This window comes from Papilio xuthus, unplaced genomic scaffold, assembly GCF_000836235.2.
Source record: "Papilio xuthus unplaced genomic scaffold, Pxut_1.1 DF825017.1, whole genome shotgun sequence".
NCBI classification, from domain to species: Eukaryota; Metazoa; Arthropoda; class Insecta; order Lepidoptera; family Papilionidae; genus Papilio; species Papilio xuthus.
In genome coordinates, this window is record NW_013533632.1 from 5,269,114 (window position 1) to 5,288,181 (window position 19,068).

At 34.2% G+C, this 19,068-nt stretch overlaps 2 protein-coding genes across 7 annotated transcripts; both read right to left on the reverse strand.

The window, feature by feature from the left end:
* Positions 1-402: 402 nt before the first annotated feature.
* On the reverse strand, positions 403-7,498 carry LOC106126359 (transcriptional repressor CTCFL). Of its 4 annotated transcripts, XM_013323980.1 has the most exons (15): positions 7,216-7,332; positions 6,986-7,135; positions 6,319-6,414; positions 5,767-5,906; positions 5,318-5,494; positions 5,035-5,207; positions 4,662-4,831; positions 4,398-4,534; positions 4,120-4,270; positions 3,848-4,014; positions 3,202-3,338; positions 2,709-2,943; positions 2,163-2,373; positions 1,478-1,674; positions 403-1,185 (listed from the first exon to the last, which is right to left on the reverse strand). In XM_013323980.1, the coding sequence occupies exons 3-15, from the start codon at positions 6,410-6,412 to the stop codon at positions 1,117-1,119; spliced, it is 2,058 nt and encodes a 685-aa protein (XP_013179434.1). In that variant the 5' UTR covers positions 6,413-6,414; positions 6,986-7,135; positions 7,216-7,332; the 3' UTR covers positions 403-1,116. The 4 variants fall into 4 exon arrangements, with proteins under 4 accessions (XP_013179434.1, XP_013179431.1, XP_013179433.1 ...); XM_013323977.1 differs by lacking the exon at positions 6,986-7,135; XM_013323979.1 differs by having other exon boundaries at positions 6,986-7,332.
* Positions 7,499-9,717: 2,219 nt separating this feature from the next.
* LOC106126361 (zinc finger protein 26) lies at positions 9,718-15,444 on the reverse strand. Of its 3 annotated transcripts, XR_001228358.1 has the most exons (3): positions 15,152-15,444; positions 12,068-12,825; positions 9,718-11,813 (listed from the first exon to the last, which is right to left on the reverse strand). XR_001228358.1 is itself a non-coding variant. In XM_013323981.1 (2 exons), exon 2 carries the CDS (start codon positions 12,767-12,769, stop codon positions 12,149-12,151), a length of 621 nt encoding a protein of 206 aa, XP_013179435.1. In that variant the 5' UTR covers positions 12,770-12,825; positions 15,152-15,444; the 3' UTR covers positions 9,718-12,148. The 3 variants fall into 3 exon arrangements, 2 of the variants coding, with proteins under 2 accessions (XP_013179435.1, XP_013179436.1); XM_013323981.1 differs by having other exon boundaries at positions 9,718-12,825; XM_013323982.1 differs by lacking the exon at positions 15,152-15,444 and adding an exon at positions 15,075-15,147 and having other exon boundaries at positions 9,718-12,825.
* Between the last annotated feature and the right edge of the window lie 3,624 nt (positions 15,445-19,068).

The following is a 19,068-nucleotide window of genomic DNA, read 5'->3' on the forward strand; positions in this document are numbered from 1 at the left end:
TTTCATATACCTAATTCTATAACTTGGTTCACAGGATTTTTTTAAACAGTACCATAATTTAAAAAAAAGAAACTATATCAAATACGAATAAATTTTGCAATATATTTACAGTATAGAAGAACAAAAAAATTTGTAGTGACACAATTTGTTTCATTGTACATAATTTAAATTAAACATCTACTAAGTTAAATGATAAAAATACAAACACATACACACACAAATTTTGAATACTACTATACTAATATATGAACTTTTAAAATGTAACAAAATATTTACAATACTAATAGTTGTGAACTAAATGATAATTAAAAGTTACTAAGGATTGAATTAAGTATGAAAATATAAGACTTTATTAAACTTGACTACAATGAAACAGATATTTTTGTATAATACGCAATTTTAAACATATAGATATATATTTTTAATATACATTAATGATCGGAATTATCTAAATAGACGATAAATATTATATTGTTTAATTTTTTTGTATATAAGACAATCACAATTTATTATAATAATAACTATTACTATTTATCATTTTCCTAAAGTAAAATGATAAACTGATATATTACTTTTTACGTGCAGTAGTCTGAGTTACAAGAAACATTTTCTTTAAACCTTGTCAAAATCACATTAGGGTCCATAAATTACGTGAGGTGTTTAAGGGGGTCGAGTCAAATCTCATCTAATATTACGTTGGAGAGAGAGGGGTGGGGGGGTCTCGGCAAACATCACGCAATTTTTTTCTGATTGCAACAAACAAACACCTCAGGCAATTTATGGACGCCCCCTTATACCTAAAGTTTATTTGCCATGAACAAAGGCTTAAAGTATTTCTATTGAATCCTACAAAATCCTTTATATTTAAAAAGTATTAGCAAAAATTAATAATATTAAAAGAGCAGTTAAGATTATTTGTGTTTTGAATGTGAAATAGTTATAACTTCTTTATATTAACATTATTTTCTAGTTATTGCTCTTTCATTTACAGAATGATTTGAATTTAAATTTTCTAAAATAGTAAAGAATCTAATTTGTAGGGTTGCTTTTATAAAATATGCAGATATCATTCATTAAATATCATACTTAAAACATTTAATTATAATTTATGTATCTCTAAACTAAGTTTAAGAGAACCTTGTCTTCGTAAGGAATTTCATCATCTGCATTGTCAGCATCATCATCCTGAAAATGTTACATACATTTATGTGTTATCAAAACTAAGCATTTTATATTTAAACTAATATAAATGTTATATGTGTTAATTTTAATGTTAGTCTTACTTATTATAAATGCGAATGTTTCGATGTATGCATGGATGTTTGTTAGAAGGTTTCAGAACGGCTCAACGGTTATTCATGAAATTTGGCACAGATTTAGAAACCGTCTAGAATAGTAAATGTAGGATATTAAGTTTATTTTTAATTCAGTGCGTACGAAGTCGCGGGCAAAACCTAAAATAAATAATATATCTTACCTCAAATCCAAAACAATTGATAACGTCAGTCTCAAACTTTATTGTACTCTGGATTGACCTACGGGGTGGTGCAGGTGCAGGTGCAGGTTCAGGTTCAGGATCATTTATCAAAATTATTTTTTTTGTATCTTCTGTATCATCATCATCATTTTCATTTACATCTTCTTCTTCTTCCTCCTCCTCCTCCTCCTCCTCGACTGTAAATATAAATTATTGTATTAAGTAAAACATATAGCAAATTGATGACCAAAAGTCAGTGTTAACTTGGTAATGTCTTATTCATTTGATATTATTCTGTTACAAAGCTGGTGGTAATCTTCCTAATACATATTATAAATGAAAATGATTAGATGGATGGATGTTTGTTTGACGGTATCTCCAGAACGACTGAAAGGATCTAGATGAAATTTGGCGTACATATAGAACATAGTCTAGAAAAACACATAGACTACTAATTATCTATTTTTTTTATTGCGCGCAGACGAAGTCTCGGGCGACTGCTAATAATTGCATATTGCATACTTAAGTTTCTCGACAAATTAATGTAAATATCTAGAAGTTCTGAACTTGATTGAATGAAGTAGTTGAATTTGTGATTTTTTTGAGTATTCAATTAGTTCTCAAGTACATATACAAAAAAGATAAACACTTATGTAATCAATATATTGAATTTTTTGGTACTTACTTTGTTCGTCATCAATATATTCTGGGGCCATAACAGTCACTTGCTGCTCGGAGCCATCCTCAAGATGTATCACTTCCAGCACAACATACTGCTGGCTGTCACCATCTGACACCGTCACATACTCGCTCTGCATTTCCTTGTCGCTTATATCCATTTTAATTTCATCATTTTGCTCATTGTCCTCACTGTCAGAGTCGTCTTCACGCACCTCCTGAAACACAAGTTTGTATATAGAATTAATAATAATATTTTTTCAGTTGTGGTGACATATTAGAAGAAATTGTTTGACATCCATTGTGAAATATATCTTACTAAAATTATAAATGCGAATGTTTGGATAGATGTATGTTTAAAGGTATCTCCGGAACTGCTGTATGGATCTCGCTGAAATTTTACATAGATAAAGAACACATAGGGTATTATGTTTTTTTTTATTACCAAGCGGACGGTGTCATGAGCGACAGCTAGTGAAGGAATGTTTTGAATTCAACAAAATGTTGATAAGAAATTAAAAATAGCAAGAGTAGTTAATTATAAATAGCTCACCCTTAGACGTCCGTCTACTCGTTTTGCTTTCTTCTGACGGCCAAGTTTGAGTGCCAGGACTCTTTCTTGATGGCCTGACTCCGGGTCGTGGACAGCGAGGTGCCGGATGAGGTTGCCTTTGTGCGCAAATGTGCGGTGGCACTCGTGACAAGTGTGCGTCTTCTCCTTTGGAGGCTTCGGTACATAGTCTGGGTTGTGGTACAAGTTCTGGTGTCTTCGAAGTAGCTGCTTTTGCCTTGAAAATAGTATTATCTTATTGTTTTAGTTCTTTTGATTTCATCACATTAAGTTCAAAATAATTAAAAGTTGTTGTGTAGTTTTATTAGAAAGGATTGCTTTTATTGGCAGAACGGAACTATTTCTTATTTATTTAGTTTTTGTGCAACAATGTTAACAATTATTACACAATTTCAATGAAAATATTATTAAATAAGTAATATAGACCAAATATGTGTATGCACTGTTATGTAGTATAACAGTGAAGGCAAATCACCTGAATCTCTGATCGCACTGATCACAGACAAATGGTTTCTCATCAGTGTGCTTCAGCATGTGAGACTTGAGGCGTCGTATCGTGGTCGAAGCGTACATGCAGATTTCACACTTGAAGCATTTCTCTCCTTCATGAGTCTAAAATTTAACATATTATTTACTACATATGTCATTTATCAGTATTTATGTGATTTCAGAACATTAAGTATTTCAAGAGAATAAGAAGACTTGAAAATCAGCAAGAATTAATTTGGTTTTTAATGTTACTGAATTTTATAGTGTCAAATTAGAAATTTAAATTATTGAATATTGCATCATCAACAAAGATGCCATAGTTCTTCAAAGTAACTGTTGTGTACCAAAGGCATCAACTACAAACTAATGAGCAATAACATATAGAGAGAGAGGATGCACAGACTAAAAGTTATTTCCCTCAATCATGTTTTACCATCAAATTCATTTTAGAACATATGGAAAATTTTGATCATTCCTTATACAAGATTGCTCAATATTTAGATCTAAGCAGATGAATAATGAATAATGTTAGTGACGCACGTAGGCAGGTAAAGTTTCCTTTACTTTATATTCATGCATCCGTTGCCCGCTTCAACTTATACATTAAACATTGTGTTGATTCAGACACGTACCTTATAATGCACTTTACAGGAATAACGATCTGGAAACGTTTTAGCGCATATCTTGCATTTCAGTGGCTTATCTGAAGTGTGAAGCTTTTGAATGTGGATGCGAAGATCAGTCTTGCGGCCACATTTTGTTGGGCAAAGTTCGCAGGCATACACAGGCTTCTCAGATACTATCAACAAAATTTACTTATTAATAAATGTTATGCAATAAAATAACATCTTTAGATTTAAAATTAGTAATTAATTTGTATGTTGTTATAACCAAATAGTCTTACCATTATGTATAAGTTTGTGTGCTTTCAATGAGTTGGATTGGGTGAAGCACAAATTGCAGTGCTCACATTTATATGGTTTTTCTCCAGTATGGGTTCTCAAGTGGCGCTTCAACTTGAAAGTATCCGGAGAAGCATAGGTGCAGTGGGGACACTACAAGACAACAATGGGTTTACATTAAAACACACATAATTCTATTAAAATATAACATTTTATCTGTCTCACTCTAAAGAGCAGAATAATAGTGTACTTATTTATGTTTTGTACAGGTATTTCATACCTGATATGGCCGTTCCCCAGTGTGGCATCGCACGTGCCGCCGCAATTTTGACAATTCCACTGACGCATAATCACATTCGGTACATTTGTGTGGTTTTTCATAGGTATGTTTGTACCTGATATGGCGTACCAATTCGCCTATAAAAAATATGTTAACCTTTTTCTACACTCTTTACATTTAATGATAAGTTTCCTCAAAGTATGGGTTCTAGTTTAATTCTCGTTATTTAAGCATAAAAATAATATATATTACAATCAATAATACCTGAGGTAGTGAAAGGACTGTTGCAGTACTTGCAAACATGGGGTTTCACACCATTGTGCATATTTACGTGATTCTGCAGTGAGGCAACAGTCTTAAAGCCTCGCTCACAAACATCACACTTGTGTGGCCTGTCCTCGGAGTGAGATTTCATATGTCTTAAGAGCAAGTATCTACAAGCAGTAAATTGTATTTTATAAATAAATTAAATTGCTGTCAATAAAAACAATATACCTTTGTGAGTAATAATAGTATTAGTATGATCAAAGGATCATTTGTAAAAAATTACTTTTATATACAATAAACATTGACAAATATGTAAGTAAATCAACCCAAATCAAGATAAAAAAATACAGATATTGTAAAATAAACTTACCGCCTGTGGCTGGTGTATGAGCAGAAATTACATGTGAACCGCGGGCGTACATGTTTTGAATTCCTGCTTCTTGTTGACACACTACTTTTCTCATTGTCATCATCAGTGCCCTCTTGACCACCCTCTTCATCTTCTTCTTCAAAGGTATAAACATCTTGAGTACTCTTTTCATCCTAAAATAAATTACGAATAAAATTATCACTATACACTTACATCAAAATGATCCTAGTTCAAAACAATTATGAGTATAAACATATACTACTCTTAAATATGATCTATCTACCTGAATATTGATGTTAACAACTTGCTTTGCTTCATCCTGAACAACAAGAACATAGCTTACTCCACCCGAACCATTTTCCGACGGCATCAATGTTACTGTCTGGTATGGTTTATAGTCTGATATAATTGTGGGTATATCTTCCTCATCTTCCTCCTCATCATCGTCCACTTGGATTACCTAACAAGAAATTATTACATTAGTTTCATTCATAAAACCGTATATATAACCAAAGCAGGAAAATAGAAAATCTATGGTGAAAACTTTCTTGTCATCTTTGATATTGTGGGGCATCTTTATTAATATGTCTATGTAATATAATCTAAACATTGCTACTCCTGTAATATAGGTTTTTATTTGCCTGCTCTGCCTATACCTAAAAAGATGATAATTTATATCTTTAAGTAAATTTGTAATTTGTGCGGACATAGTATACTATTGATATTTTGTACCTCTGGTGTATCATCAGTAATCATCGGTAAAGATACTATGTTCTGATCATCATCAGCAGGTTGATAATAGTACCGTCCTTCTTCATCCACAAAGTATGCCACCCCTGAATCTGCAACTTCCTCAACCGCATTACTAGTACCTACAAAATGATATAACATTGGTTTTGGCTACAGTCAACAACTGCAGTAATACTTGTATTAATGCATATTTGTTTCATTAAAAAAAAGTATATTTCTTTTCAAATATCTGTGTGGCTGAATATCATCAACAGTCTCTACAGTGCCCTGCTCTGCATAATTTAAATTATGTTGTGCTCCATACAAAGTTAAGAGATACAAAAATATCTGAAAGCCACTGTATGAGATATAAATATTTAATTAATAAAAGTGTCTTATTGTAAAGTGGCAGTATTATAATATGGAAAGAAAAAGCATCTGTTTTTAATTCCAACATACAAATGGCTTTACCGAAAATGTAACCAGTTAAATTTGAAGATTGCACAAAAGAAGTTTTGCAATCTTTGATATACTATAGTAAACATTTCCTTATACCTGGCATAGCAACTCCTGATTCATTTTGTTGATTAAAGCTATTTATAAAAGACTGCAGCAGAGATTTTCCCTTGGATGGCTCTGGTACAGACATGGCTGCAAAAAAAAGAAAGAAGAATAATTTTTTTTATAGCAGTTATTAAGACACCTGCCTTGGTTTGGGTTAAACACAATTATTGAATAGAAGTGACACATCTTCAATACGCTGTGAGGAAGAAATATTAGTTTCTTAAGTTCTAAATTTGTTTTGGAGGTAAATATTTATTTTTCTTTTAAAACTAGATTTTGAGTGGCAACATATATTTTTAGTTGTGACAGGATATGTTTTTCGCGGGTATGTATAAGTTTATAGTTTAAATAGCTATAAGTAATACAAATAAAAATATATAATGTGGTGATTTAGTATAAGGCTGTCGTTTATAGTTCGGTCGTGAAATTTATTGGCGTAAAAGTATTATTTGAGAACATTTTTCCTATGATGCAGGTAATGATTTCAAGCTATTTTAGAAAATTTTCTTGGCTTGATTTGCCACCATTAACAGTGCACTAAATAATCAATGCATTTTATACATGAAAGTAAATCTAACTACGTCCGCCATTTTATATGGATTGAATATATGTTGAATCAAGAAAAACGTCTTTTATTGCGATCAGAAAACACTTTTACCTTAAAAATAACTGTTGTACACAGGTTTATCACAAAATAGCGCCAATCTAAATCAAATAGATGAAAACATTCACAGACGGCGCTGTCGTCAATACCACCAAAAGATTTTTCGTAGTTTTTACATTTCACTCTGTCTCTGTATAATTCATTCTTAAATAAAATGTAAACACATGGAATAAAATTATTTCCATCGGCAAATTTACTTGGGCGAAAAAATCGGCGACACTTACATTTCATGAAACCCTGGCTTTTAAAATAGCATAACACGAATCAAACGGAAGGTAAAACTTATGCGTTGCTAACATGTGTCATAAATGTATAGAAATTCTGTAAATTGGTAATTAACTTTATACCTGAAATTACACTATGCACTGGCCTGGCGCTACAATAATTTCAATGAGAGCCAAATGAGGGCGTCATAATCAATCTATTATGCGACAGTCACGCCGAAATGGCGGATGGCAGACGCGAGAACTACGAATGAAGAGGTGAGGTGACGATCAGGACGTGACGACTAACGACAATAGTGATGGGCGTTGTTTCAACAAACTAGTTGAACCATCCATCGATAATCTTTAAATGTATCAACGGTTGATCGATTTTCACTTGATTGTTTGAAGTAAAAAAATTATATCTAAAGGTAACTTGTCTATTGTTCGTTTGGTTTTGGGTCAAAATAAAATACAAAACGTAAAATTTTATACATGGCGGCCATTACAATATTTGAATTTTTTAGTTATTCAGTGAAAATTGTGAAATAAAGATATGACCATTATTTTTTTTAGTTAAATCAGAAAAATTGTTAAACCAGGAATACCGTTTTCGACATTATTATTTTACTTTATCTATGGTTAAGTGTTTGGATTTGTATACATAAGTTAATAAAAAATTGACACCTCGATTTTTGATAGAATATCGGTTTCGATTTCTGACAAAAATTCTCTCAGAACATTGGAACAAAAGTTTTATGGGTTTTCTTTTTAAATTATTGAAATTTATTAAATTATATTTGTATTGACTAAGGAAAATTTTCTTCTTCCCGGATTTATTTTTCTCTCGCTTAATTATTTTCGTAAATTTTGCCAACCAGTTGATCAACGAGTTTAATCAAATTAACGTTACGTTGTCAACTATCCATCTCTTAACGACAAGCGAAAAGTAGGTTAAGCTTAGAGGAAGAGGAAATGTTGCCAGATCAAATGTTTTTAATTTTGTTTAACCTTGTCTATGGCTTGCCGTTTCAAGTTTGAAAGGATTTTTTTAAATTATTGACTAGGTATGATTTGTAAAATCGGTTAAGAAGCTTTACGATTTTTGATGTTAGTTCTCATAGAACTTCGAATAGACAGTCCTATGATAATTTGATCCCTCTTAATTACAATAAAAGTAACATTGTTTTTCTCTGTGCCTCATTCATTTTTCAAACTCCATGATTCCCTGTGCGTGTAAAGTTTTCCTTGTGTTACATATGAATAAAGTACAATTTTAAGAGTCGAACAAAAAGAAATCTGTGCTTCACAGATTTTATTCATATTACAAATATTGATTGAATTTAATAAACTACATAGTAGAATAAACATCTGTTATAACAGTAGTGGTGGTCGCGCTAATGCGCCTGTTATCAAGGGGGAGCAATTCCCCAAGTAAGTAAATACAAGGTAGCATGTCACGATGTGTACAGCAACCGCCTAGCCTAACCACCCTTAGTTTAGATTTAGAGGATGAATTTTGTTAAAACCTTTTAATCACTCGTTGAATTGTAAATTTATAGAAAACCCTGAAAGATGTTGTCAATTATTCATAATAAAGCACTAATGTTGTAAATGCAGACGCCAATTTTCAAGTATTTTGTTTTTAATTTTGTGATTCTCCTGTTTCCTTATACTATGAGCACAGTGTCAGTTATTTTAAATGTAGACCATTCTGCATATATCTAACTCATGCTGTCTTGATCTGTTGCGCTAGAGGTACTTTATAGATCGAGTTTTTATACAATTTTGATCGGCCGCGTTTAGTGCAGGGCATTTTATGGGTCATGTCACGTTGAATTAGCTGATAGGGAGCAAGCTTTCCTTCCCCCTTAAGAATTCACGTTCACAAACACCAGAACAAATCTTAAGAAAAAACAAGGTAATAATTTGTTAGAAGGGTGGGTGCTGATGATTTTTATAGACGTCATTATCATCATCATCATAATCAGCCTAAATTTGTCCACTGCGACGTAGGCGTCCCCCATCGATTGCCACAATGATAGACCGGGGCATTGTCGTTAAACTGCGTCCAGACCACTGGAGGACGGGCAGAAGTGTCCCTAGGTTACCATGGAACTACTTTGATCGCCAACCCGCCTGCCAAGCGTGGCGATTATTGGCACAACTCCCCCCCCAAATGATGGTTACAACAGACGTCTTAAATCTGTTTAATTATAGAAATAAATATTGTTGCAACATGGCTTTATTGAAACACAAAATTATCACAGAATTAAAAGAACTTAACTACATAAACACAATTTTTTTTATATTTAAATTTAATTTAACATGCATGTAACTGACGAGTTCCTATAACATTATATTCATAAAGTTATAACACATTAAATAAATTAATTAAATAAATCAATAAATTAATAAAATAATCCCGACTGCCAACACAGCTATGACTATGAGAAAACTATTATATAATAAAGGATCATCCATTGATGTTTTTTTAGCAACTTTTTGACCCTTCTGATGATGTGTCGAGGTTTTAGATTACCAACGATACCTAAGAATACGCGTATTCTTTAGTATAAATTAATATATTTTTTTTAATTATTAATTTTATTTATTTTACCTCCACTCCCTCCTCGTGATGTTTCGTGATTTTTTTTTTCGGAAACCCTACCCTCCTACTTTCGATCTTCATGGATTTGCATGATTAATGGACCAACCCCGAATGCAGGCTTTTCAAACATTTAAGCCGCCTAGGCTACAAGTCATTACGCCTCCTAGGCAAAGTAACATACGATTAGTGACTACGTAAAATGTAGCGAACTGACAAATACTTTAATAACACACGTTGTTATAGCGTATGTATTTTATAATTACATACATTTTGTCAATTTTACTGATTGTCACTAAAATCTCTAATCGAACGTCACTTAGTATACGGGTTCTGGCTTTCGTTGGCGCTATTTCACTTGCAGAAATAACTACGCTTTCTCACAATAACCAAATGTAGTGCTATCGACGTTTAAATCATACAAAATAATTAATAAATAAATTAATAATATAATTAACAAATAATTAAGGTCGCTGTCGCTACGACTAATAATTTAGAATGTTTCTATAATTAAACAAGTTTTCAATCTACTAACTTTAAAAGGTAGGAAATTTACTTCCTCCACAATAAAAATATATGTACATAAACCCCACACTATCATCCATAAAAACAACCTTTAAATCAGTAGGACAAAAACAAGTGTCCAAAAATAACACTGATGACAACATTTATGTACATTAACACGTTAAACGCCACGCATATTTCTAAGACAATCTTGTTCAGGCCACGAGCGCCGCTTATACGCACTGGTATTAAAGGGCCGGTGTTTCCGACCGCAGTACTAAATAGTTTACATTTTTAACTTCATACCTATAGGCTCTGTTTCAACACGTTACGCGCCAAGTCTGATCTTTTGATTTCTTACCACTTACCCCGCTCAGATAAAATTTCTTCGAAATGGATTCGTGGCCGTTATTCTTTTTGCGTCAAATCAGTTCATTACAGTTCAAATGTTACTGAACGTCAAACATCCTAAACAGAAAATCTAGTGTCAGCCACCGATGGCTGTCGCGGCCTAAACGGAAAGTCTAGTGTCAGCCACCGATGGCTGACGTGGCGCTCAACGTGTTAAAATGTGACATTTAACAGTTTATCAAAACTTTCTTACATAAAACTACAACTATTTTTCTCTTAGTACAATGTATTTGTCATTATTGTTAAAAAGATATTTGTATGTAAAAGGTGACATTCCAAATGCCGTGTGCCACACAAATCATTGATCGCCTCATATATCGCTTTTTATAAACTAGACCGTAGTACATACAGAAGATGGCGGTTTTATTATGCATTGAAAAGACTACATACAATTCATAATTAATTATTTTTATAGCATATTTACAAAAATAACACAACTCTGTAACGAATTGTGTACACCGTTGTTTTGTGATTAACCCCGGCAATTCTCAAAAACTCGGCATATTGAATTTCAAACTAAATCATTCACAAAGAGACGTGTTATATTTCTGCGATATAGGTCACATTACATCGGTAGTTGCACTGTCGTCAGTGCCTGCAAGTATATACTCGGGTAATTATTTATTTGCTGTAATGAAGTCCTTTATAAATTGTTGAAATATAATATATATGTTTGCCGGGGAAAATTACAAATGGGCGGATTACACGATTTGTCGGTGACGTATAAATTAGAAATACCTAATTGTTTACACCTAACACGTTAACATAGTGCAAACACTAGTAACAGTCATATACTTAAGTACATAAAGCAAACATTAAGTTAAACGCATAGCCGTAAAAATTAACATTTCATAGTAATATTAATATGTAACATTTAAATCTAAAAATGCTATTTATTTAACAAATATTTATAGACACATCGCATTGCGCACAGCAGGCAAAATAATGTGTAGACAAGTCGAAATTCGCGTAAAGGCAAAAATTAAAAGTAATTAAAGTTTACTTTTGTTTATTTCATAAAGCTCTGCATGTTGCAATGTGATATGTCATTCTCACCCATGGTATATAAGCCGTGTCCACTCCGTGATCCGTCGTCCTACAATTGTAAAAACACAAACCCAATTAAAGCGTACTCGTAATAACTTTGAAATGAATAAATCAACTTTACATTAATACTCAGTGAAGCCCAGATCATTACAAAAATAAATAGACTTCCAAATTCTAAGTACACATAGAAAAACATTCGAGGTAAAGGTAAATTAATCATAAAATAAAAAGGCATGAGCCTTTCGTAATGGAGAGAAATACCTATTATAAATTATGAAACTGAATTTTGTCAACTTAACTTACATCTACTTTGTTTAACTAACGTTGTAGACATCGAACACTCTATAGTTGAATGTTGCCCGTGGCAGGGTGTTCAGAGCGCATTTAGATTTCAGCGGGCTGCGGGCGTGGTTGAGAGCGGCAGTGCGGGCGCGAGTGCGTCCGCATGTGGCGTGTGATCATGTCGCGTCGGCAAGCGGCGTACGGGCAGACGGGGCAACGGTACGGCTTCTCGCCGGTGTGCGTGCGCTGGTGCGTCGCCAGGTGGTCAGAGCGTGAGAACACCTGCCCGCATGCAGAGCACGAGTACGGCTTGATGCCGGTGTGCAGGCGGGCGTGCCGCGTCAGCATGTCGGAGCGGGCGAATCGCCGCCGGCAGATCTCGCACTCATAAGCACGCGCTGATTCCGGAGTTTTGTCTGCGTGCCGGGACGCAATGTGCTTGGCGAGTCTATCATGAAGGGCGAAAGTCTGGCCGCAAGTAGCGCAACTGTATCCATCTGGCTCTTTTTCCACTTTTGGTTGTTCCGATTTCACGGAAAGATCAAGCGGGGCGTCTTCCTGCGTCTTGGTCTCGTAGTAAGGGGGGTCGAGCATAAGCCAAGGGGGTAGCGGGTAATGATTGTTGTTCTGTAACTGCACCGCCAGCTTGTCGAGCAGGCGCGAGAGTCGGCGCTTTTTGTGCAAGTATTTCGGACTGCAAGTCAGAGACGCCGTCTCCGCCATGCTACTTCCACTGCTGCTTTCTCCGATGACTGGCCTTTCCACTGGTACATGCCAACCTGAAATCGAAATACGTCCAGTTTAAGCTCAAATTGGTGTAAAAGAATGAGTTCAATAGGTGCCTATAAATTTATTTTCCAGTTATCCAGCCGAATGTTTCATAAGTGTAACTTTAGACAGGACATAACAGAACTTTAGTTATTGTTGAGTAATCTAAAGGTTGGATTCCAAAAAACGCGGCTGCCGGCAAGCAGAAGTTTACTGATTTTATCTAGTTCCTGTGCAATCTTCTAAACATTTTCTTTATTCTGGGTATCTTTATAATTAAGATTTTTTTTTACAATAAAATAGAGTTTTTTATGAAAGCATTTGTGTTTTTTATACGTGCAACTTATTAGAACACACATTATGAGTAAAGCACATAAAAGCTTCAATTATTAGTAACTAAGGATTTCCATGGCCAAATAACCAAATTAATAATCTAAAGCGCGCTCTATACGTTGGCCAAAGCTTGCCGAGTGAAGGCAATGATACCAATGTAGAGACGGTATATTTCCACTGCTTGCTATCGCTCGGCGTCGCTCGTCCAACATTTGCGCGATCCAGCACGTGCGCAAGCGCCAACGTGTATAGGGCTTATTTGGTGTAGCTTGTCACGACTCGCAAGCGATCATGATCGCTGGCCTCACTTCAGTATGGTTTCGATTTTTATGTACAAATGGCTCTCGCGCGCCATGGGTGACAAAAACGTTTTTCTGTGTGCCACAAGAAAATATTCATTTATGTTTGATACATTGTCAAACTTAAATACAAGTAGCACTTGACTTATATTAATTTTCCTACACTCGTATTAGCCTCCATTCGGCAAGCCTTGGCCAACATGTACAGCCGGCTCAAAAATAGTTAGAACATTTAGTAATGGAAACCTACGTCAAACAACATAAGGCGTCCGTTTCTATTTACTGCTAAATATATTTATTTGTTAATAGATTAATTAATTGAAATTGACGTAGAAATATTTGATTTTATCTCTTCATAAATTCAAAGTATTCAATAGTTATTTAATAGTTATCAATAAAAAAAAATCACGAAGCAAATTTAGTTTTTTATGTAGTGAGAACCAAAGCTAACGATAATGTTGCAATAAATACTTATTTAAATGAATTCCTAATCCTACACATAATTATTGTGTTCCTATACATATACATATATCTCAAAGGAGTTCAAGATGCACCTTTTGCGCATCTGTCATTCATGGACGATACTTATCTCTTGTTCCTTATTGGCAATGCGTACAAATATTTCGACCAATCGCAAGGATCTCTAGTGTCACAAAGATGATCCCCTAAGTTTTGAAGCTTGGTAAACGGGTGCCAGATGTTTTTTCTTCGGGTACTTAAGAATACGAGTTTTTGTTGTAACAATAATAATACATGGGGCGTATCTACTGTTGTCGTTGTGGATCTTTTTATTTAAGGGGAACTATATTTACGATAGAATTATATAAGACTAACTGTTGCCCGCGGCTTTGTCTGCGTGAACCAAACAAAAAAAACTTTTTGTTGCGGAATTGTATTGATTATGTAAATAAAAAATAAATCTATCCGCCGGAATTGTACTTTTTCCGGAATAAAAGTAGCCTACACTTTCCTCCGGACTACTTTCTATTTCTGTGCCTTTTATCCAAATCCGTTATAATACCTACTTAAGCTAGAAATACGAAAAGATATTTATAAATTCATCCTCTGAAGATTAAAGTGGGAGATATAAGTTAGTATTAAGAGATTTTCTTTAGAAGAAGTACTTGATAATTGATAAGACACACACCTATTGCAGGTTTTTTTAAATTTCATCCTGTGATAATTTAAAATATAAAAATATAAAGTATTTAATACGAATGGGACGGTAGACAGAGGTTTCAAATTTCGCTCTCGCGTTGAAATTAATACCTATGTAGGTATATAAACTGAACACACTAGTACATATGTACATCAACGAATAGCTATATGCTCGTTCATATAGCTTAAAACCTCTCTCATTCCTAGTGATATATACTTATATATATAGTTATTCAATATGAAAAAGAAGGTAGGAAGAAAATGGGAAAAAGAATTTGATGAAATGTCTCGACATACTTTTTGCTACTCAAAGTGAACGTTACGGACCTTGAATAGTAGCGTAGTTTGTAGGGCTCATAATGCCCACGAACATTGATTTAACTAACGAGATATCTTCGTATCGAATTATATAAAAACAGTATTAACAATTAGTAAAATCGAACTATGAATTTTGATTTGTGTTTTTTTACCTGCAATACGGATAAAACTGCTACAGTACCGTTAAAGCAAAAAGTTTACTTATGTATTACTTATATTTAAAACGTACATAGTATACGTATCCCCGTAGGCAATGTCCGAAATTGCAATAAAGATGCATCAATATAAGAGTCCGTGTCACAGTAAGTTCTTGCGGTATTAAAGCACAGGTGTTGTATTTATCTTTTGCATTTCTGATCCTGGGATGTACTTGATGGTAGGAGCGCCGTGTTGCGTGCAGTGAACGGTACGTAAGGTCGGCGGGTCGGGTGCGCGACCGTCGACCGGTCCCGCCGCCCCCGCACCTTGCATGGAAACATTGGTCACGCACTGGACACGGGTGGATGCACTCACAAAACACAACCGTCCGATACCGCGCTTCGCAACCGACTGCAATCTGCGACTGCTTGATGCCGGCGCCGATTGATGGAAACAAACGGCTCTACACTTGGATTGGAGCTGCATGCATCGCCTCCACCTGCCTTGCGCTTGCGAAAATGTTGCGTATGCGCCTAATCATAATAAGGCTAAGGATTTTATCGCGAAAAGATTTTGTAGAATAACTGGGCCACGGATAATACCTTAGTAGTTTTTTCGTTAACCAAGGGATAGAAGAGATAAGGTATAGTAGCTACCCGGCGTTTGAGTTGGCTATTCTAATCGCCGAAATTGTAGGCCGTGTACTCTACAAAAATGTTTCTTATATTATTAATACTTTCTTCAAAAAACAAGTCGTAGAGATCACTAGAAGGTTAATTCTCATCCTGTTTATTTGCTGTGCTGTCAGTGGCTACAGGCTGCCTGCTATTAACTAAAATTATACGAAACCTTGTCTCATAATTTCATAGTTGAAATCTACATGAAAATTATAGAAAATAAATTAATTCGGGAAATTCGGGGAATTCGGGAAAATGTAACAACTATTTGCTATTTCATTGTCGCTTTTAAACGTAAGCTGAAGTGAAATATTCGGGGAACGTCCAGGGGGAAATGTTAATACATGATGCGTGTGAAGCTGCCTGCAGCTGCTTGTGTAAAATAATAAATCAATAAAACAAAAAAAAATAACAAACTTCATAATAATAGTCATCATCACTATCATCAGCCTCTCTCTCACTTTGGACAATATCTTTGTCCAATGTACCTACCACATTGTAGAAACAATTTAATATTTCAGACTATTTCATATTGTGAATATTATGTAATATTACTTTATCCGATATAAATTACTAAGAACCTTACAATATTTATCGGCTTTTCTCAATTGTTGAAGTGGAAATTTCTATGTAAGAGCTAATTAGGCTTTGTTACTGCGTCGTACAAAATAATTGTTTATTGAAGTCCAGGCAGGATGTATCGCCTACTGCTGTATCTCAGATCCTAATTATTTATTAGGATTATACTTTAATGTATTTAGTGATAGATAATGCGTTGTTTATCCAATTTTTTTATAACTAAATATAAAATTGATTTCTATTAGTTCTAATGAATTTAATGGCTTGTGTCTATTATAATTCCTGGGTGAAGTAAAAACAGGCATTACTTTTAATCTCCTAGGTCAAGGGGGGGGGGGAGGGGGGAGGATCAGCTGGCCCTCTTATCCAAATATTTCATAAATATTTAATCCAGGTATTTCATAATCTATTTTTTTTAAATTCCGCGCGGAGTGGCGGGCAACAGCTAGTTAATATTAACATTGAAAATTGTTTCTTTTCACAATACCGTGTTCGAACGAAGCATCGTACTTGGGCGTATTACTGCAAAGGTTAAGAACAGCTTAAATTTTTGCGTCTGAGTATTACGTAGGTCTTCAAGAGTAGAGAGAAAAAGCATTTATGTACTAAGATAGAACGTACCAACTTAACTTCAGATGCGATCGTGATCAATCGCTGTTTTTTTATGGTAAAATATTAACAAAAGGAACTTATGAATGTACTTTCTCAGTTAGTTTTGGTTTAGATGATGCAATAAAACTGTTTCAGATGCATATTTTGCTGTCTAAAATATGCATTGATTGAGTCATTAATTCACTATATGATTACAATAATTACGACTAAATTCTAATTTACCTCCTGATTTTCTATCACTGAAAATCTGGTAAAATAACACGAGCGAGTTTAATTTTAATAGGCAACGCTTATTTATAGTTATTTAATTTTTAACTTTAATATATATATATATAATACATATATAATTTGTAATTTATTCAAAGCTTACGAGTTTCCTTAATACCGCGTATAACGTTACAGCGATTCTTAATTCAATAGTTTTTGGTAACTGTAAGGTACTTAAATATAGGCACTTTCTATATTCAGAAAACACATCAGTTGTCATTTTTGTGTCTTATAGCATAAGAAAAATTTAATAATAATGAAATATTATAATGCATATGCATTAGTTACCAAATAATATGGCGGGAAAATATATTTGAAAAGTTACGGTAAAGTAAACATCGCACTAAGATTTTCTAATATTCACATAATACGCAATATACATTCATGTAAGTTTACATAAGTGTAAATAAATTTAGAAAAATACATACCTGGTACGTTAAGATATCTTAATTTCGACTTTTGAGCGTCAATCATTGCGTCCATTATGTTAGAAGATCAGTTTGAAATATAAATGACCAACACTTCGCGAGTCGCAAAATCGACAATTAATAGGTAAAGGGCAGCGGCCCGGAGACATACAGCACGCGCGATGCCGTCGCGACGAATGAGTCCCGTTACATGAAATCAGTGCTAGGGAAGAAAAATAATAAGGCCAAGTTTTATTGTTGTGTAATGAAGTTTATAAGAAGGGGTCCGAGACCGAGGTGTAAGCAGATGTAGAGTGCGCGTGAGAAACGGGGGTGGCCCGCGCTCGCGACCTAAACAGCTGTCTTGGCTCGTGGGTGTCTTTTGCATGCGAAGATAACTTAGTCACATCTTTCGCGACATTCACACGGTACGCCCACTTCATCATATCCTATTATTTTTCTTGCTGATAAAGGTTTTTGCTTATAACAAATAAGATGAACATTTTGTACTATATTCAGAATTATCATTTAATAATATTTATTAAAATTAAACTATAGTAGGCGGTGAAAAAAATCTTTATGAAATGTTTTTTTGATTTAACTGACTTTTGAATATTTTCTAGCGGAAAATTCTTACCTTTAGTACAAAATTTATGTGCTGAATTAAATATAAAATGATTTAATATCTTATTAAATAAAATATTAGATGTTGGAAATATTTGATTAGGATTTGACCGATTTGACGATAAGTTTAGGTAGTCTCTATGGCTTCCTAGTACTTTAAAAAGTTTACGCTTAGATATGTTCGGGATTTTTCTAAGTAAAATACCTAAGTACCTACTCTTACAACTTATTTTTACTTACGTTCCCTACTAGAGTGATATTTCTTAATCATAATCGTATGGCGAAAGACGATATGTGCATTATAAGTGTGAATTAAGAAACGATATTTTGGTAGAGATTATAGAGCCTACGGAGGATAAATCGGGCGTCCAAGTAGCTGATATAGCCAAATGGACAGGCCTGACCCAACGATTTATACCATATCAATAATAGACTACGCGCAATCGAACCTACCTGAAAAGAGCATCTCTAGCTTATATTATAAAATATTATCATTTCAGGATTATCCTTTATCGTATTGTTACAATTACGTCGACAGATATGACCGGCCCTCCGCTACAATCAGCCCGTTAACTTGAATGCTAGAGGTGATTGGTAGAGATTCAAAATTTTTGTTGTTGTAACCTTAAAACAAATTTGCGCGTCTTCCTGCTAAAATGCTACATCTAGCCTATTTCTCTATATGGATGCAATTGACCATTTAAGAAGACAATCAGGAAAAGTATGGAGGCATTCGATATATGCGCGTGTTAGCAATGAGTTGAATTAATTTAAAGGATACATGTGTAAAGAAATGTTATTGACAATTATTCATCGGTAATCTTATCGTAACGAGACAAGTT